The 17682-nt window shown below is 39.3% G+C and overlaps 1 protein-coding gene across 5 annotated transcripts in view; it reads left to right on the plus strand.

Annotated features, from left to right (window-relative positions):
- The window catches only part of ATP2B2 (ATPase plasma membrane Ca2+ transporting 2), a 397314-nt gene extending 379983 nt beyond the window's left edge, over window positions 1-17331 (plus strand). For 3 of the 5 annotated variants that reach the window (XM_053953502.1, XM_053953503.1, XM_053953506.1), the window contains one exon: window positions 13793-17331. In XM_053953502.1, coding sequence (XP_053809477.1) covers window positions 13793-14104 — 312 coding nt within the window. In that variant the 3' untranslated portion in view covers window positions 14105-17331. Of the gene's footprint in view, window positions 1-3089; window positions 3262-9285; window positions 9342-13792 lie in introns of all 5 variants that reach the window. The other 2 variants (XM_053953505.1, XM_053953504.1) reach the window with 2 other exon arrangements.
- The last annotated feature ends 351 nt before the right edge of the window (window positions 17332-17682 follow it).

Consider the following 17682-nt stretch of genomic DNA (forward strand, 5'->3'; position numbering starts at 1 on the left):
TTCTCGTGTTTGTCAGAATTTTACACCCCTGGCCTGATTCTTTCCTCTTCTGCTTCATTCATCCTGAATTCAGTTTGCTTTATCTGCCTCAGGTGGGAAGTAACTGCCTGGAATGTTCTGAGAATAAAAGGAAAAGCTGAAAAAAAATACAGGTGACATGGTAACTGCTACTTAAAGAGTGTTCCTCTTCAGATGCTAAAAAACCACACAGAGGTGCTGGACTGCATTTTTCACGCTTCATTTTTCATGTGAGAAACATAAAAACTTTTCTTTTGAACCAATTCAAACCTTCCAGCAGTGAAAGTCACTCCTGGCAAGAGGTTCTGAAGTTGGATAAAAAGCCAGCACCTCATTTTATGGTTTCCATGTAGCTTTTAATATAGAAAACATCGTGGTAGCCCCATGTAAGTGGAATGGAAACTTTTTTTATTTCTTATAGAAAGGTGGCTTTTTTTTAGGTTTGTTTTTTTTTTTTTTTTTTTTTAATTTTTAAATTTATGTCCTGCTTAGAGATTAGGGGAATGAGACCTGGGTTCTACTCACATAAATGACAACAGAAATGCTTCTGAAAATCTGTTCTGTGTTAAAAATCAGGAAGAAGTATCTGTTCTGCCCGGACTGTTCTGCTACTATCAGATTTTTAAATTTTTTTTCTAATTGGTAATCACTGATATTCTTATTTGCTGTGCACACCTAAAGAATGGATCTTCTAGAATATAGAACACAGAGAAAAATCAGACAGGTGTGAAAAATGCCGACCTTATGGATAAGCTTCAAATGTAGGACAGTATTTTTTCTCTACCTGAAGGCCTATAATCAAAACATGATTGCATCCTATATCGTGTTGGAATTTTTTTTAACTTATGAATTTTTATTTCCTTTCTCCTTTTTAGCAGCTCAAATTGTTCTAAATAAATGCATTCCTTTGTCATTAAAAGGTTCCACCTTAATTCAAAATGCACTGTTTATTTCCGTGAGCTGTTTTCTTCTTTGTTATTTTCTGCTTGGAGAAGACAAACTTTTGGGCCAAGTTCTTCTCTTCTTTCTTGGCTTCAGGCAAAGCACAGCCCTGAATGTTCAGCTTTTAGGATTCTGGGGAGGCTGTCATCTTCCCACCAGGAATTATATCCATGAACAGCTGGAGTTCATTTCTTCAGGAGAAAAGCAAATTACATGGCTGTAATTCTTCTTCTCTGAAGAAACCATTAAATACAGATCTTCCCTCATCTTTTCACTCTTGTACCAAAGGCTTTCAGTTTGCCAGGAAGGCTTTTGCACATCTCGGGGTTTATCACAGAAGTACTCATTTCATGCCCTCAGTGAGAGTCTTTTTTGAATGGTCTCTTTTGAAGAGTGCTCTGTCACCTGGGTTAGACCCTGAGAACCCACGATCTGTATTTAATTCTACTTTTGTAGAGCATTTCAGGTGAGTATTTAATGTGTCACTTCACCAGTGGTTTGAGCCATGTGGTGTTTCCATGAGCCTGAGCTGACGATCCCCCTGGTCCCCTACCCCACGTGCAAACTCACCTCACATTTTATTTACTGTGATTTGCCTTAGATTCACTGTGAGATTTGCACTGGACATGTAATTCTGCTGCCAAAACCAAAGCTCTCCAACGTTGTGGGGACTGCTGAACACTGGCCAGCCCTGGGTGTGCACAGAGAAATGGTACCAGGGCTCAGACAGAGCAAACCAGCTGCTTGGGCTTTGTGGAGGAAAATTCACTGTGATAATTGCACAGCAGTAACCTGGGATCCCTTTTCCAGCTGGCTGTGGTCGATTATTCCTATAAAAACATGCAGGAAAATAAACAGTGATGGCCAAAGACAAGATTAAGGGAGGGAAAACATCCATATTATTAAAGATGCAGCCCTACAAATTGGTTTATTCCTAAGTCTGACCACAGCAGAAAATCATAAATTCATTCTAGCGCTTTCCACTTGGAAAATTTAGGAGAGTTTGCACCAAGATTTGTGCTGTTTAAATTGATAAAAATGCCAGCAATTTACCTCTTTCTAGACTGGAGATCTCCAGAAATGTGGGTTGCATGGTCTGGTAACAGTGGGTTACTTCAAACGAGTATTTGGGTGAATTCCTCCCGTGGATAATCCGCTGCTTAGTCTGTTGTGGTGGCACCAATGCAACACAGAGGACATTTTGGGCTGTAGGCATTTGTGGGATTTACTCCTGCCAATCCCTGGCTTTCCCTCTGTACCCAGAGCCTGCTTTTTATGGGTTTATACTGGTGCCAAAGGACGCCTTGAAATACTCAGCTCTGTTTTGAACTCATCCTCTGTGGTGGGGAGTAAAAGGAAGGTGCCCAGGATGGATCTGTCAAACAGGGAATACAGCAGGCATGTGAAAATAAGTAGAAGATTGTCATGTTGTTTGCTGTAATAATCAATCCAGTTCCACATCATTTTTCTGGGTGCTTTTAAGTGCTCTGTGTAAAGATAAAATATTAATACTTTTTAATCTCCAGTTACAAACCCCAGACATTCTTTATCACTGTGCTAAATTTATACAAATTTTCATTACAGAAAAGGTTGGCTAAAATAGTGGAAGAATTATTTTATCAAACTAGTTTACTGACAACCCTGGGTTTGTTGACAAAATAGAGTCATATATTGAATTTTAAAGTTTTTCTGTTTTGGTTGAGTGTCATCCCCAACCCCATCCCGCAAATTCCAATTGAGTGACTGAACTTTTCTCCCCCTGGAGAGACATAACAGCATAATTTGAATCTCAGTAGGAAAAAAAGACTGGAGATTAGTTACATCAGGTGTTCCAGCTGATTTTATTTACCTCTAAATAAAATGGTTTAAATTAAAAAAAAAAAACCTGCTATTTCAAATCTTCTACTTGTTTAAAGTGATGCAGCTCCACTGCCTCCTACGGAGCTACCTCACTTTATCCAGACAGAAAATTTGAATCATTTCTAAAAACACTGAGAAGGGGCACCTTGATTCCAGCTGGAGTAGAAGCGCGTGCACGGTTGATTTGTTGTTTTTCATGATTATTCCTGTCAGTTATGCAACTGTATCCATACTTTAAGCAACTTGTCTCGTTCTTTCCTCCGTTACAGATCGAAGTAGTCAATACTTTCAAGAGTGGCACTTCCTTTCAGGGGGCTCTCAGGAGACAGTCCTCCGTCACAAGCCAGACCCAGGATGTAACCAATATTTCTAGCCCTAGTCACGTATCGTTATCCAATGCTCTTTCCTCTCCTACCAGCACCTCTGCTGCTGCGGCTGGGCGTGAGTGTGAATTCTTACTGCACCCGACCCTCAGAGATGCCAACTTAGCCAGAGTCGCTCCAGACTCAGCTCCTCTGCCCCTCCCCAGCCTCTGCTCCCCCTTTAATCAGCTCCAAACCCCGGGACATGATTACTTTGTGTACAGTAGATGCTCCCCAGGAGTTGTTCTCTCTTTGTCTCTTTGCTAACTCACAGCAAGGACAGGAATTTAGGGTCATTTTTTATTGTGAGGAGATTTTAATTTCATTTGAGGGCTCTCTGTCAGCTTTTCTTTCCCTTTTCAGGTTTTATTTTCTACTGCTTCTAAAATACAGACTTCTAATGATTCTAGAGCTTTTCAGATATCAGACCATTCCACCAACTTGTCCAGGAAAGACATGGAAATGAAGCAACAAGAAACAGGGAATCTAGTTTATGATGCCAGGCTTAAACTTTATATGAAAGATGAAAGACTTCTTTAAGTTTATTCTCTCTATCTTATTTTGTTTTAGATTTATTACCTCTGTGTTATTTAGATTTAGATTTATTCTCTCTATCTTATTTAGATTTATTATCTCTGTCATATTTAGATGTAGATTTATCATCTCTAAATTCACTGGCAGGTAATGCAATTCAATGCAGGTAAGCATTGAAGCAGGAGGGACCTAGACAAGTTAAAGGACAGTGTTGAAACAACAAAATCAGTGTGGTAACACATTTTTTTAGAAGAAACAGATTTCTGAATCCTAATATCCTGACACAGTTTGGTTTTAGATGGGAAATATCTCCTGAAGAAGTACTGAAGTGAATGAAAAATCTTTGAGGCAGCTGATAAGGAAGGGCTGTGAAAAATGCCAGTTGCTCAGAAAGATCTGACTCTGTTTCTAGATTTTTATTTATTCAGGACTGTGAGTAACTATTTTTATTACAGCATTAAAAGAACATTTAAATGTGTAGAACTCAGCTTACAAGCCTGTCACACACTTCAGAAGATAATTGGGTATATTCCTTATACAAGTTTTAGTAGTTGGCCAAATACAGAAGAAGCTGCTCTTATCTGCCTGGCCAACAGAGAAAGGGAAGGCAGACAGGGAAAAGGCAGAGAAGAAGAGGGGGTAAAATTCCAGAACTCCTGCAGGAAAAAGGAAGCTTGACCTTTCCATTCTGTTTGAGTGCAAACCCTCACAGTATTTGCACACCAAACATTCAGACATGACTTTAATAGCAGCAATTAAAATCTTATCAAACAATCACAAATAGTCTCAGAAGTATTTGTCCATCAGACAGATCTCTGAAGGGTATTTTTGCTTTTTTCATGTTTAGTTGATTGGTTGGTTGGTTTTTAAAGTGTTTTCATGCAAGAGCAGAGCATAGCACCAGAAGTTTTGTTGGATTTAAAGGAGAAACTTCATTTTTGCTAAAGCTATTTAGGTTCCCAATTTGGCAGTTGCTTCTTGGAGAATTTTCTGTATTTTCCTATTTTTGTCTTAGGAAGTTTGGCCTGAGAACTTTCACCTCAACAGCCCCAACTATTCCAGGGCAGCAGCAATATCAGGGGAAGTGAAGTCATGGGGGTTCCTGAGCCCAGGTTCCCTCATTTCCACACTGAGCAGGGCGCAAAACCCCAAAATCCCAAAGCAGCTTTTCATCCAGGGAATGATTGCCTGGGATAGAATTTCTCCATTTGAGCAGGAAACTGGGAGCAGCTTGTGCTGTGGTAAATGTTTCCTTAATATGCTGTAGCCAGCACTCTAGGAGGAAAGATCTAATAAAATTTAAATAGACAATTTATCTTCCCTCTCTACTCTCCACTGCAGCAAAGCAACAAGAATTGGATGTTATTGTGTCTTGCTTGACAAGGGCCTCACTCGTTTATGGGCTGAAGTTAATTAATAGGAGAAAGCAGAATCTGCTCCAGCCTTTGTCATGTTTCATTTGGAGAAATAAAACAGGTGTCCAGAGCTCCTCGTGGTTATAGCCACGTTTCTTCAGTAAAATAAAAGCCGGGTCATTGATTTGTTAAAATTCCCAGAGATAAGGATCTCTAGGGCAGGGGGCAATTAGAGATTGATATTTTAAAGCAGTTATTCTGGACTGTTGGTGTTTTATTGCCACAGCAGAATGTCTGCTGGTAGTAAATCAAAAGTTATAACACTTAGGGAAAGTTTTGATTTATTCATACAAAGACACCCATTTATGAATGGCAGTGAAAAACCCCATCTAGTAAAACCCCCATGGTTTTTATTTTTCAATGGGGTATTTACAGCGGGTTGCTCATATTCTAGAACCTGGAAAACCTTTCCTAATCCAAATTTCATAGAAATGGGAGATATTTTTGTGAACTGGCACTTTTTGAGGAAATCCCTGTTGCAAAATGCTCACCTAGGGCTGCTCTCCAGCTCTGTGCTTAAAATGTGTGTGGGCACACAGGGCTGGCTGCTTTCCTCTGAGCTGCTCAGAATGGCTGAAATCCCATTTTTTTCTTCCTGTGGGGTGGAAGGGAATAATGGGATAATTGTACTTCTGATTTTGAAGCCTTTCCCAGTCTTCAGGATTGTTAAAAATATATGTAAATGTATTATGGGTAGTATAAAGGGAAAACCTTGACAGTCTAGGAAGGAAAACAGGGTCTAGTTCTTGAAACTTGCTCAGGATGTTGCAACAATTGGAATATTTCAGGAGTCATTTTGGGAGCCCAGAATGGAGAGGGTCTGATATCAATAAATACTTAATTAAAAAAATAGGAATCACATGATGCTCTATTGATATGATAGTCTAATTAAACAGAGCATTCATGAAGCTCTTTACAAATTGTGTTGCTTTTTAATATAAAGTTTATTGTGACACCTTGCCAATCTGTGAGATGTCTCCTGCAGGTTTATAGTAACATTTTGGATTTTTTTTTAATGGACTATTTTTTCTAGCCCTTTTGGGCAAATTCATGTTTAATTCCAAGCTTTATGCTTGCTTAAAGAGAAGTCTGCCTGTGGAATGCATGCAGCCCTAGAGTGGTTTGTGAAACAGGTCAGCAAGTAATTACCTGTAATTAACAGCTATTTACAAATATGGCCCATTCAGAGTTGTGGGATCCCTTAATTAAAAGCAGTTTGTACAAGGGAATATTTAGTACAATACTAAAGTTTCCCTAGTGAGCCATCAGTGTGTGATTTGTGATTACAAATGACAAATTTCTGGATGTCACCATTAATGGGTAACAGCGAGGTCTGTGAGTCTCTGATCTCTTTTGAAAGACATTGCAGCTTTAAACAGAGCAAAAATTCCTGCAAATGAAAACCTGGCATTTTGTATATTCTGATAAAATTATGGAATTCATTTAAATGCACACTAAATATGTGCACCTGTTTAATATGCAAACCTTTAAGCTACTGAAAATGAAAATGTGGGGAAGTTAAACAAGGTGGTGTCAGATCTTCTCAGACACAAATTTACAGACACAAACTTCCATCATTTGAAAGCTCTGGCACTGCAGAGTTAAGGGTGGGTTCAGGTACAACCTCTGGTGGATTTGTGTTTTATATGCATTTCTTTCTATGTTTTATTTGGAGGGAAAAATACCCCAGAACCTTGGGGCAGTGCAGCATCCTTGTCTCCTTTTGAAGCTCAGAATTAGTAACACCAAAAATTATCTTGTGCTTAAAATTGAGTATGTGACTAAAGCTTTTACCACTAGATTTTTTAGTTAGGTAGAGGGTGAGAATATCTAACTGTACACAAAGTAAACAAGTCTTTATCCTTCTCTGTGTATTCCTGGTTCTCAGATGTTTGCATTAGCAATAGGTAACCCCTGCAAAAGAACACAGTTGCAGAATTTCCAAGAAAGACACACATTTAATATTCCTCTGTACTTGCTCTTCCTCTCATTCTCATATGGAGCTCATACTCTTCCCAAGTGGTATCAGTCAGGAACTGCAGGTCCCTGAAAAAAATCACTCCTTTCTTTCAGAAAATATTCTAATTTTTAAGTTTGGGGAGCACTGGGGAAACAACAAACAAACTAAACAAAACCCCAGGAAAAGAGACCTCCCAGAGGTCCTTTTTCTTGGTTCTGATGAGAACTGTCTTGTCAGTGGTTTTTAGAAGTGAATATTTAAAGCAATCACTTGAAACTTTTTACTTCATGAACCCCAGCAACAGTGGCCTCAAATAACCCACTTGTATGGTGAGACAGGAGAAAACACAGAGTCACAACTCCAAATTTTATAGCAGCAGTTAAAACCTCATCAATCAATCACAAAATGCTCTCAGAGGCATTTGTCCATCATACAGATCTTGGAAGGTTTTTTTGGCTTATTTTTCTGTCTGGTTGATTTTTGGTTGGTTTTTAAGAAGTTCTTCCTGCAAGAGCAGAGCACAGCACCCTTAAGGTTGGATTTGTGCTCTGCCTCACTTGGAGGGGCCACAGCCTCCAGAACTGGGGCTTCACTTGCACGGCAAGAGAACCTTTCCCATTCCCCTTTTAATTAAAGAGTGGTTGTGGTTTCTGAGATGTGCCAAGAACGTGTCCTGTGTAGAACATTCAGCGTTTGCTGGGGGTGGCACGAGGGCAGGAAGTGTCAGGTACAGGTGGAGCTGTCACCCACGGCTTTGCTGTGGACTGGCACGAGGCCACGAGCATCTGCAAACTGTCTCACACCCACGTGAGGCACTCAGCAAGCTCAACTCCAGTGGCTCTCACAGCCCATTTCCCAAGAGCTCATCTTAAAGAGTCCATTGAACTGTTTGCAAGCTGTTGTGTATTAAGAGCTTCTATAGTTCTTACAGATTTAATTTTCTATGAAGGAAATAATTCAGAATTCAGAGCTAAAACTTGAGCTAAAGTCTTGCTTGGGTGGAATTTTTTTCATGATTTAAAATGGGAACTAATTTCTTTTAAAGAAATCATCAATTTTAATAAATGTTGAGGCAAAGATTGCTGCTCAGAATCGATCTACATTCACATCACAGACCAAGCCCAGTGGGCAATTTCTATACAGGAAGGTTTAACCATCACAGGAGGAAATGGAACAAGCAGAACTTAAATCAAACCCACAGCTAAAATTATGTTTCTAAAAGTTGCACCATTGAACCAGAGACTGGGGTTCCATACTAAAGCCTAGGACTTCCCACTGGCTGTAACCAAGGTTTGACAAAACCCTCCTGGGATATGCAAAAAGTCAAAATCAACTCCTGGATCTCCTCCCTGAAGGATAATTAAGCAGATTTAGAGCCTAAATATAAACTCAAGCCCTCAAGTGGAGACGTGCCATGGCAGGAAGGGTTAGATCCTAAAGCACAAACAGGTTCTTTTAAAGGCTTGTGTGATTTATTTAAATCTGATGCAAAAATGTCCAACTCCATAATTTTGCAGTGATCCTGCTGTGGAAAGTGGAAGCCCTGCACAGGGCTCTGCTCTTTTGCTCTAAAATACAGTGGAATTCAGCCCTTTTGTGGAAGGAGAACCAGGCCTGTGCGGGTGCTCTGCTTTCCTTGCTGCCCATGGTTTGAATTTTGAGCAGCCCTTGCAGGATTTGCTGCATCTTTATGTGGGAAGAGAGCAGCACAGATAATGTTATGCATCTGTTTCACTTGTTAAAGTAGAGAACTAGAATTTCTAAATTTTATACATGTTTTTTAACTTTATATTTGAATTTGCTCAACTTCTGCATCCTAGTCCCCAGAACATAGGAGGCCCAACATTTACAGGTGACCCCAATTCATGCAACATCTCCTGTGGAGACCTAATCTGATTTTCCTCACCTAAAACTGGGGTGATTCAAAAAGAAATCCCAATATACTGAAGATGTTTTCTATTTCAAAGCTTTCCATGTGCAATAGTCCTTAACCAAACTCCTTTACCTTTTTACAGTTTAGTCTTGACCTAGAATAGTCTCACTTACACCTAAGAGTTGGCATCTCTTTGCAAAATTGACCTCTTGTTTACAATTTTATACTAATCACCTTACTGACCTTTCAGTATTGAATTTATTTGCTGTTGCAGTGCCCTACTCTCTACTGTCTGAATATTAAATGTGTTTGTTTTCCCAGAGGGCTAGAGAACATTGGACAAAAGGGTTCAGCAGGAGAGAGTGAAATAAAAAGAGGTTGTGAGTCTTTAACCTTGAGCCTGAAATGAATGTGAACCAAACTCCAGATACTTGGCTTAGATGAAGCCAGGTAAACATTCGAGTATAAGCCCACACACTACAACCAGAACACAGCTGTTGGTGCTTACCAGGCTTTGGAGATTTTGCCTAGATGTACTTAGGACTGACATTCTGAATATCACCTTTTTCTTCTGATGGGAAAAAAAAAATTGTAGTATCTAAAATTCTATTTCTTTTTTTTTTTTTTTTTTTTTTTTTTTGTTTTTTTTTGTTGTTTTTTTTTTTTTTCTTGCCTGATGCAGTATAATAAATCTGACTTTCAAGGTGGGATGAAGCTGAAGAGTTTTTTTCTGTTACAGCTCCAGAGAAGAAAGAAGTGGAAACTTATAGCAATGTCAAAAATGTCCTGAAGTGTTGTCCCCGCAGTCTTTTGTTAAAAGCAGTTCATTTTTTTCTGTTGTCTCCATTACTGTGAGAAAAGGGAGCTGTATCTTACTGTTTGTCTTCCCTTGGCATTGTCAGTCTCATAAAGAAACACCATTACATGAACTCTACACAGTTCATACTAAACCAACACTTCCCAGGTTCTATCCATCATGGATGTCCCTGCTTTTCCATGCTTTTACAGCCATAACAACATCCCAAGTTCATCTGCTTTATTTTATCTTCAAAAAAAAAAAAAAAAACCAAAACTGCCTAGGCTTTGTTTCAGCAAAGCCCCAAAACATTTTTTCACCAGATACTACCTCAAATCTTGAGTTTAAACATGTATTAAAACAATTTGTTGCTGTTGGGCCATGTAACTCTGGGTAAATAATATTTTTAAATCTGGGAGTTGGATCAGCTGTAATAGGTAGATTAAATATTGTAGTATTATGGTAGAGAAATTAAAATGCCACCTTTATATGCAACAAACCCTCTGCCTTTGTTTCCACTAAGTTTTGTCCCTGAAAGCAGTAATTTGATCCATTGGGGGACAGGCTTTGAAGGACATTTTGAATTTTATTGCAATGCAGAAATTCTGTTATTGAATGATGTGTGACTTAAAAAAAAAAAAAAAGTTTTCTTCTGGATGCCAAGCTAAGTATGCAACATTTTAAGCTGAGGAGGGAGTTTCCTCTAAAGTGAAAAATTAGTGGAAAACAAGTATACATCTCTGTAGAGAAATTTTAATTAAAGATACGGGTTTCTACAGCTCCCTTGTGAAGAAAACTCTTTAGAAATGTAATTTGATTTATTGTCAGCTTTAGGGACTTGCCCGGTTTGGCCCTTCCATTACCATTGCCTTCAGAAGGTGACCTACCTTAGGTGTCAGCAGAGCTGAAGCAGTTCTAAGCTAATATTTCCAGAACAAACCAATGTGAACAAGTAGAAGCCATTCCAGAAACACCTCAATGTTCTTGCAAGACCCAAACAATCCAGGCCAAAAATTTTGCCACACACCTTCACCCAAAGTGAGAGGCTGCAGTTCTATCTTCAGACCATGCAGCTAAAAGTCATTATTGCTCCCCTGCAATGGCTCATTAATTAATTAATTCCAGAGCCACTGCAGAGCCCCAGTTGCAGGTCATGGCAGGCACGTTTGCAGAGCTGCCTGTCAAACACAGCTGGAATCTGTAGTTTTCCCTGGATTGATTAGGGGCTTGGAATTAAATCCAAACAAGATGCCAAATGTTGGTATTAAAGCAATACAGATGCTTTCCCTACTGTGGGACGTGGAGCTCACAAATTGACATCAGTTCCTCCCTTGCTAAATCTTGCAGACTTAAACACAGTTTGTGTGATGAAGAAAAGCTTTCCTTTCTTTGGATCCTGCTGGATCTGTTCAGGATAATATCAAACTCTTTTATTTAAGTAAAAATTTACCTTCACTATAAAGAATCCAGCTGGCAAATAGAAGCTAAGTCTATGCCATAAAAAGTGGCTGTTTCCAAGAAAATAGAATTATCTTGTTAATTGATGAGCTCTAGCATCCAGCTGCAGCTGAAGAGGTGACTGGTATTTGTGTTTAGAAAGCAGAAATAATGGGGAGGTTTGCAGAAATGTCACCTCACCAGGTCATACTAGAAAGTACCCACGGTACAAAAAGTTTCCTGATTTAAAATAGGGCAATATGGGAATGTGGTTTTTAAGGCTGCCTCAACAGTCATAGAATTTTTTTCATCATTTAGACTAATTACTCTGCACTTTAAAAGACAAGCTAGGAGGGCATAGATAGTGAAGGGATTTGTCACCTTTTCTGTCTTAACAATGCAGATGAATCTCTTACCCCACTTTGTTGACTCTACAGAGCCCTCACACAGCTCAGATTCAGCTCTCATAAACCCCTGGTTTTTAATTCCAGGAGCTCTCTTAGGTACACTGTGTGATTGCAGTGGATGAAATTGATTCAAAATTTATTTGTTGGTATTTTTTTTTGTGCAAGACAATCTTCCTTCTTGCACCTCTGCCAACCTAAAATGTTCTCACACCCCAAGGTCTGGCTGAGCCATTCTGTGCCACTCCAATCCTCTTACCTGGAGCATTAAGCAGTCACATGAACTACTTTTTGTACTGTGCCCTGCTGTTACCAAATGGATCTGTGAAGGGAAGGGAGAGTATTTGGGCTGACCCAACGATCTGAACATGGCAGGACTTCAGCTGTTAAGATTTTTTAATGATTTTAAATAAAATCATTAAAATTTAGAAAGCATAATATTTAGAGAGCATTAATATTTAGAGAGCATAAACAAGGACCGAGATCAAAGAGAAAAAAAAAAAACCAAAACAAAACTAAACCAAGTCAGCCTCCTCCTCAAATGTGCTGAAATTCTGTACAACTTGGCCAGCTCCAAGCACGGGATCAGCTGGACCCCACAGCTGGAACCCTGTGGCCCATGCCATTACAGAAGTGCAGTCTGACAAGGAAAAGAGGAATTAAAGCTTTCCAAAGTGGTGTATCAGGCCAACCAACAATGTGCAGCATATTTACATGTAAAAAGATCCACATGCCAACCACCAAACCATTTCAAATGTGTGTGGAGAAGCTTTCACAGTACCTGCTTGCACCTTTTCTGCCTCTGCCTGTGTTTTAGTCTCCCCCCTGAGAAATGCTCAAGGTTCGCTCATGGGCTACATGGAAGTAGAGGGATAGAACTCATATTTAGTCATGAAACATTTGCCAACAGATCACGTTTTGCCATTCTGTTTTTTCCTCTCTGCCCCTCCACTCCCTTCCAAAAAGTTCTGTTTTTTTCAGCAGTAACCCAGCACAACCCTTCACTTCTTTTGAGAACTGGTAGTTCCCTGGGACATAGAGAGCATCCCTCCCTTTGCCCACCCACAGAGGACGTAGCGTTCCCGCTCCTCGCTCTGCTCCTCCCATTTCCTGCTGGGAAAATGGTGGGCACCATCCCTGAGAATCGCTGGGCTGAGTCTTGAGTTGATTTTCACCTCTGTTCTTACTGCCAGGTGGTTTCTGGCATTAGGTGGCCCCTGGCACAGGTCACTGACCTGCTTTAAAGACTGCATAAATGGCATAAATCGTGTGGCTTTCGGCATTTAACTGCACGACCGAGACACCAAATCCAAACAGCTCGCTGTTAACAACGGGACTCAATTCAACCCAACAACCAATCCATTATTTTATTACATGTTCTTCTATTTATTAACAAGCTGAATGGCTAGAACAGTGGGTCTATACTCGAGTGTTTACCTCACATCTGCATGAAGGACAAATAAAAGTTGGTTCAACGATACTATGTTCACATTATCCAGGCTTCCAAGTGTAGTTGTTGTGTGCAAGTTATCTCTGTTCATGTGGTAACTGTGATTTTTTTTTTTCCCCCCTGTGGTAGCATGATTACGCTTAATACTTTGTCTGCTTGGCTTTTTGTGCTCTTGGCTGCATCCATTTAGATTTTGCTTTAAAACATTGATATTCTAGTTTTCACACTTGGCTCCTGTGTGTGTCTCATACGTACCCATCCAACCGTGTCCGTGTTCCGTGCTTTTCTGTTTGTGAAGTGTGATATGTTATGTGTAATGGTTTTTTTAACAACAATACAAAAGAGACTTTTTAATTTAAAAAAAGCCTTTCTACTTACTCACTGCAAAAAAAAAAAAAAAAAAACCTATCAACATGCATGGTTTGACATTTGCATTACAATTAACATGGCTTGTCTTTTACTAGGGATGTACCACACGAGTGGACCTTGGCTTTCTTTAACCACTCCTCCCCATCAGTTCTTTGATGGCTTTAAACCTTGGTTTATTTTAATATTGCAGTTGGTACAGACATTCAAAATGCACATAACTGAGCCACTCGTTTATGCATATAACATCCAGAGACTTTGGACTCCAGCTGCCTGCACTGCCCTAACCATGTGCTACATTTTTCACCAAGTGTTCTCTGCCCGCTGTGCCCTGGGGAGGTGCCCTCTGACAGCCCTTTCCTTTTCTCCCCCCAGATCCGCGTCGTGAAGGCATTCCGTAGCTCTCTCTATGAAGGTTTAGAAAAACCAGAATCTAGAACCTCTATTCACAACTTTATGACTCATCCTGAATTTAGGATAGAAGATTCCCAGCCCCACATCCCACTCATTGATGACACAGACCTAGAAGAAGACCCTGCTCTCAAGAAAAACTCGAGTCCACCGTCCTCGCTGAACAAGAACAACAGTGCTATCGACAGTGGAATCAATCTTACAACTGATACAAGTAAATCAGCTACCTCTTCTAGTCCAGGAAGCCCAATACATAGCCTGGAGACATCACTTTAGCTGAAAAGGTCACTGCAAAAAGGAAAAAAAAAAGAAATATAAAAAGTTAAAGTAAAATAAAATAAGAAACCCCACAGCAACCGAGATATATAAATATATATATTAAAAACATTGCTGGCTGAAAAGCTGTTTGAACTCTTATTCACTCTGAGACAAGTGAATGAATTGTTGATCACAATGGTTTTGGGGAAAGAATGAATGGCTGATTTACATACCCCCCATTCCCTTTCAGAAAAACAAAAACAAAAAAAAAAATCCTCCTGCATGAATGTACTGTACACTGCTGGCCCTTCTTTCTCTCTTTTTGTTTGTTTTTATTTCCTTTTTGGGTTTTTTTTTGTTTGTTTGTTTTGTTTTTTTTTCCTCCTTAAGCAGGAACTGCAGAGGACTTCTTTCTGAGGCTATTTATCCAATTCACTGGTCTGTGAGTTTTTGAAATGCTTGTGTGGCATGGACTCAATTGTATAGATTAATTTAAATAACTTTTTTGAAGTTGCAAAGCTTAACTTGCACAGTAGATTTGCACCAGTTGGACAGAGGAACTTAAACATTTATGAGACTATATATAGAGATATATACATATAAGTATATAGATAATTAATTATATATATGTATATATCTATCTATATATATATAGTTATATATATATAAAGTTTCTTTGTTGGCATGTTGCCTTGTTTCTGCTCAAATTGCTCTGACTATTTTAACTTATTTATGTCCTAAAAAAAGAATGTAATTTGTTTACAAACCTGTAGATAATATCCTTAACTATTTGTAGGGTTAAGAAAGCACTTCCTGCCGAAGTAGTATAAAAATGGCTCAGCTCAGCTCATTGAAAATGTCTGTACTCTCGCACCCTGGATATTTTATTACAACCGTGCTCTGATTTCTGCCTGATTTCTTTTTTGGGTTTTTTTTTTTTTTTTTGGTCTTTTTTTTTTTGTTAATAATGTAGATACTGCTAGTAAATAACAAAAGAAGCCAAAATATAACACATTGGATGTAGCATTGTGATCCTATATACAGGGAGGTAAACCAGGCTTCCTTTGTTTCAAATAAAAATCAAAATGATCAGGTTCTCTCCTTTTATTTTTTTCCTTCCTTCCCTCTGATAATCTGCTTGAACTCGTTTTGGTGCAACATACAATAATGGAGGCTATTTCATTCTTCAGACATACAGCAATGGCTTCGGAAACTATTTTTAGAGAGACATTAAATGAATTTATAATTTAAAATAAGTTATATTTGGTTTGTCTATATGGAGATAAAAGAAATGTTAAAATCTTGTGATATACTGTGTTAATCCTTTTCAATTAGTACTTTAGGCATTTATTTCCTTATTATTTGCAAAGTATGGGCTGTTGGCATTTTGGATGAAAATCACTGTAGGTTGTTGCTTTGATTTTTTAAAGAAAAATATAATTTCTGCACTATTAGGACTGAACGAATCTTTATTAATTGTGTATTGAGATGTGCTTTGTGTGATTCTTTTTTTTAATCAAGCTTGTGTTCCTGCAGTAACACAGTAATACATTATTTTACCTTGAGCTTTCTACCAAGAAAGCTGCTTTGAAAACCTGCAGTATGGAAGGCGACAAACATTTTTCAAGATGGTAACAGCCCTAAAAACATAAAAATTATGAGCTTATACAATTGCTATGTCAACCACTTGAATGCTAAGCACTTTGTGGATCACAGATTTTTCATAAATAATTTTTGTATTTAATATAAAGTTTGCTTGGAGACTTTTCAGCATATGATTTTTTCCATAACTGTACAGTGCAAAAGACATTTGGAGTTACACAATCGATTATGCCAGGCGTGTTGGAACAAAACACCCTCCAACCATCTCGATCTGTTGAGTTGTTAAGGTGTTTTTCTGGTTGTCCTAAAGTTGGCTCCATACAGTGGTGCATCTCTGCAGTCACAGCAGCTTAACCAAGCCAGAACTCTCCAAACCGAGCTTAGACTCATGGCCAAACTGCAGACTGAACCCCGATGTTTTCAGGGTGCATCAGGACTCTCAGCCAGGTAAAGCTCTGAGCGGTTTCCCTTGCCAGCTGCCGGACTCTGGGCTGGGAGCTCCGCTGGCTGTGGCTCACCCTCAGCCCTGAGGTGCAGGCAGGGTGCCCAGGTGAGCAGAGGCACCTGGCAGGAGCCCCAGCTGTGGCAGCTGGCCCCAGCAGCCGGGGCGGGGCGCCCAGGCAGGAAGGTGCTCTGTACCTGGGGGTTCCCCTGTACACCACGGATTGGCTCCCTGGGGCCCGTGGGCATCTCTGGCCAGAAGACAAAAGTGGTATCTATTGACAGGGAAGCCTCTAGCTTTGGACTTGAACATCTACAGAAGCTATTAATACTGGAACAGTTTCTTTTCAGCATCTTAACACACTGACTGTTTGCCTTTTTGTTTTCCAACACTCTCCATATTTTTTCTCAGTTCCATTTCGTGTTTTTTTTAATTTTTGAATTTTTTTCCTGTAGGAGTACCCCCTCCCTAAGGTACCATTTGCAGACTTGAAAACTGTTAAGAAAATGAACACTGCATTCTGTGTATATATAGTAAAACATATATAAACTGAGATGCATAGAAAACTTGGGCTTTTGTGAGCAGAGACTGTGCTTTATGTATATGATAAATGATAGACTTTTTTTTTTTTTTAAAGCAGAATAGCTATGACCTTTCAACTACAAGTCGTGCATCACAATTCCTTTCTCTTTTTGCTTGACCTCTCTGTGATGGGAACAATGGATCAAAAACCAAAATGATCAGTTTGTTAAAATTCCCTGCAATATATAAATGCTCGCTCTCTACGTACTGTACTTAGCAGCATGAGATTTGTGGACAACAATACAGTGGTACATTGGCAATCCATCCCACTAGGGGTTATTAATATATGTTCATTCATCTGTTTTTATGAATTTTTTTATCTAGACAATAATTGTAAATAAAGAACTTACTCTGTCTGTTCATTTAATACTATGCAAAAGGTTATGCTTTCTATTGTTATTCTTATTCCTACAGTGTGATGCTGGAATGTTTGTGGTTTCAAAAAAAAAACAAACAAAAAAGACAAAAGTAAGTAAAATATGTGATGTAAATTATTTTATAGTTTGAAACAAAATGATAAAGATTTACTCTTGCTGCTTTCTGTCTAATAGATCTCTCTTGGCAGGAGCACAAGTGGAAAATTTAAAGAAATAAATTCACAAAGCAGCATGAACAATAATGGTCTGAATGTAACAGCTTTCTTTATTCTCACCTGAAATCACGAGATGCAGCTCTGGATTCCCGCTGGGATATTTGGATGTGCAGGTGGATGTAAATCTGGACTGGCAGTGAGGACCCTGCTCCCCAGGCAGAGTTTGCTTTCCTTGCCCCAGGGGCTGAGCAGCCCCAGGGCTTTAATTCCTGCCTGCCTGGGCCAGGAAGCCTGGAGCTGGGAATGCTCCTGGGAGTGCTGCAGGGAATTCGCTGCACTGAGTGCTCAGGAAAGTCAAATAATGGAGTGAATTTGCTTAGGGAACAGGGAGTTTAATCTTGGCCCTGAGAACAACAGCTCTCTAAGGCTTTTCCAGTC

Source organism: Vidua chalybeata, chromosome 12 (genome assembly GCF_026979565.1).
Source record: "Vidua chalybeata isolate OUT-0048 chromosome 12, bVidCha1 merged haplotype, whole genome shotgun sequence".
In the NCBI taxonomy this organism is placed as follows: Eukaryota; Metazoa; Chordata; class Aves; order Passeriformes; family Viduidae; genus Vidua; species Vidua chalybeata.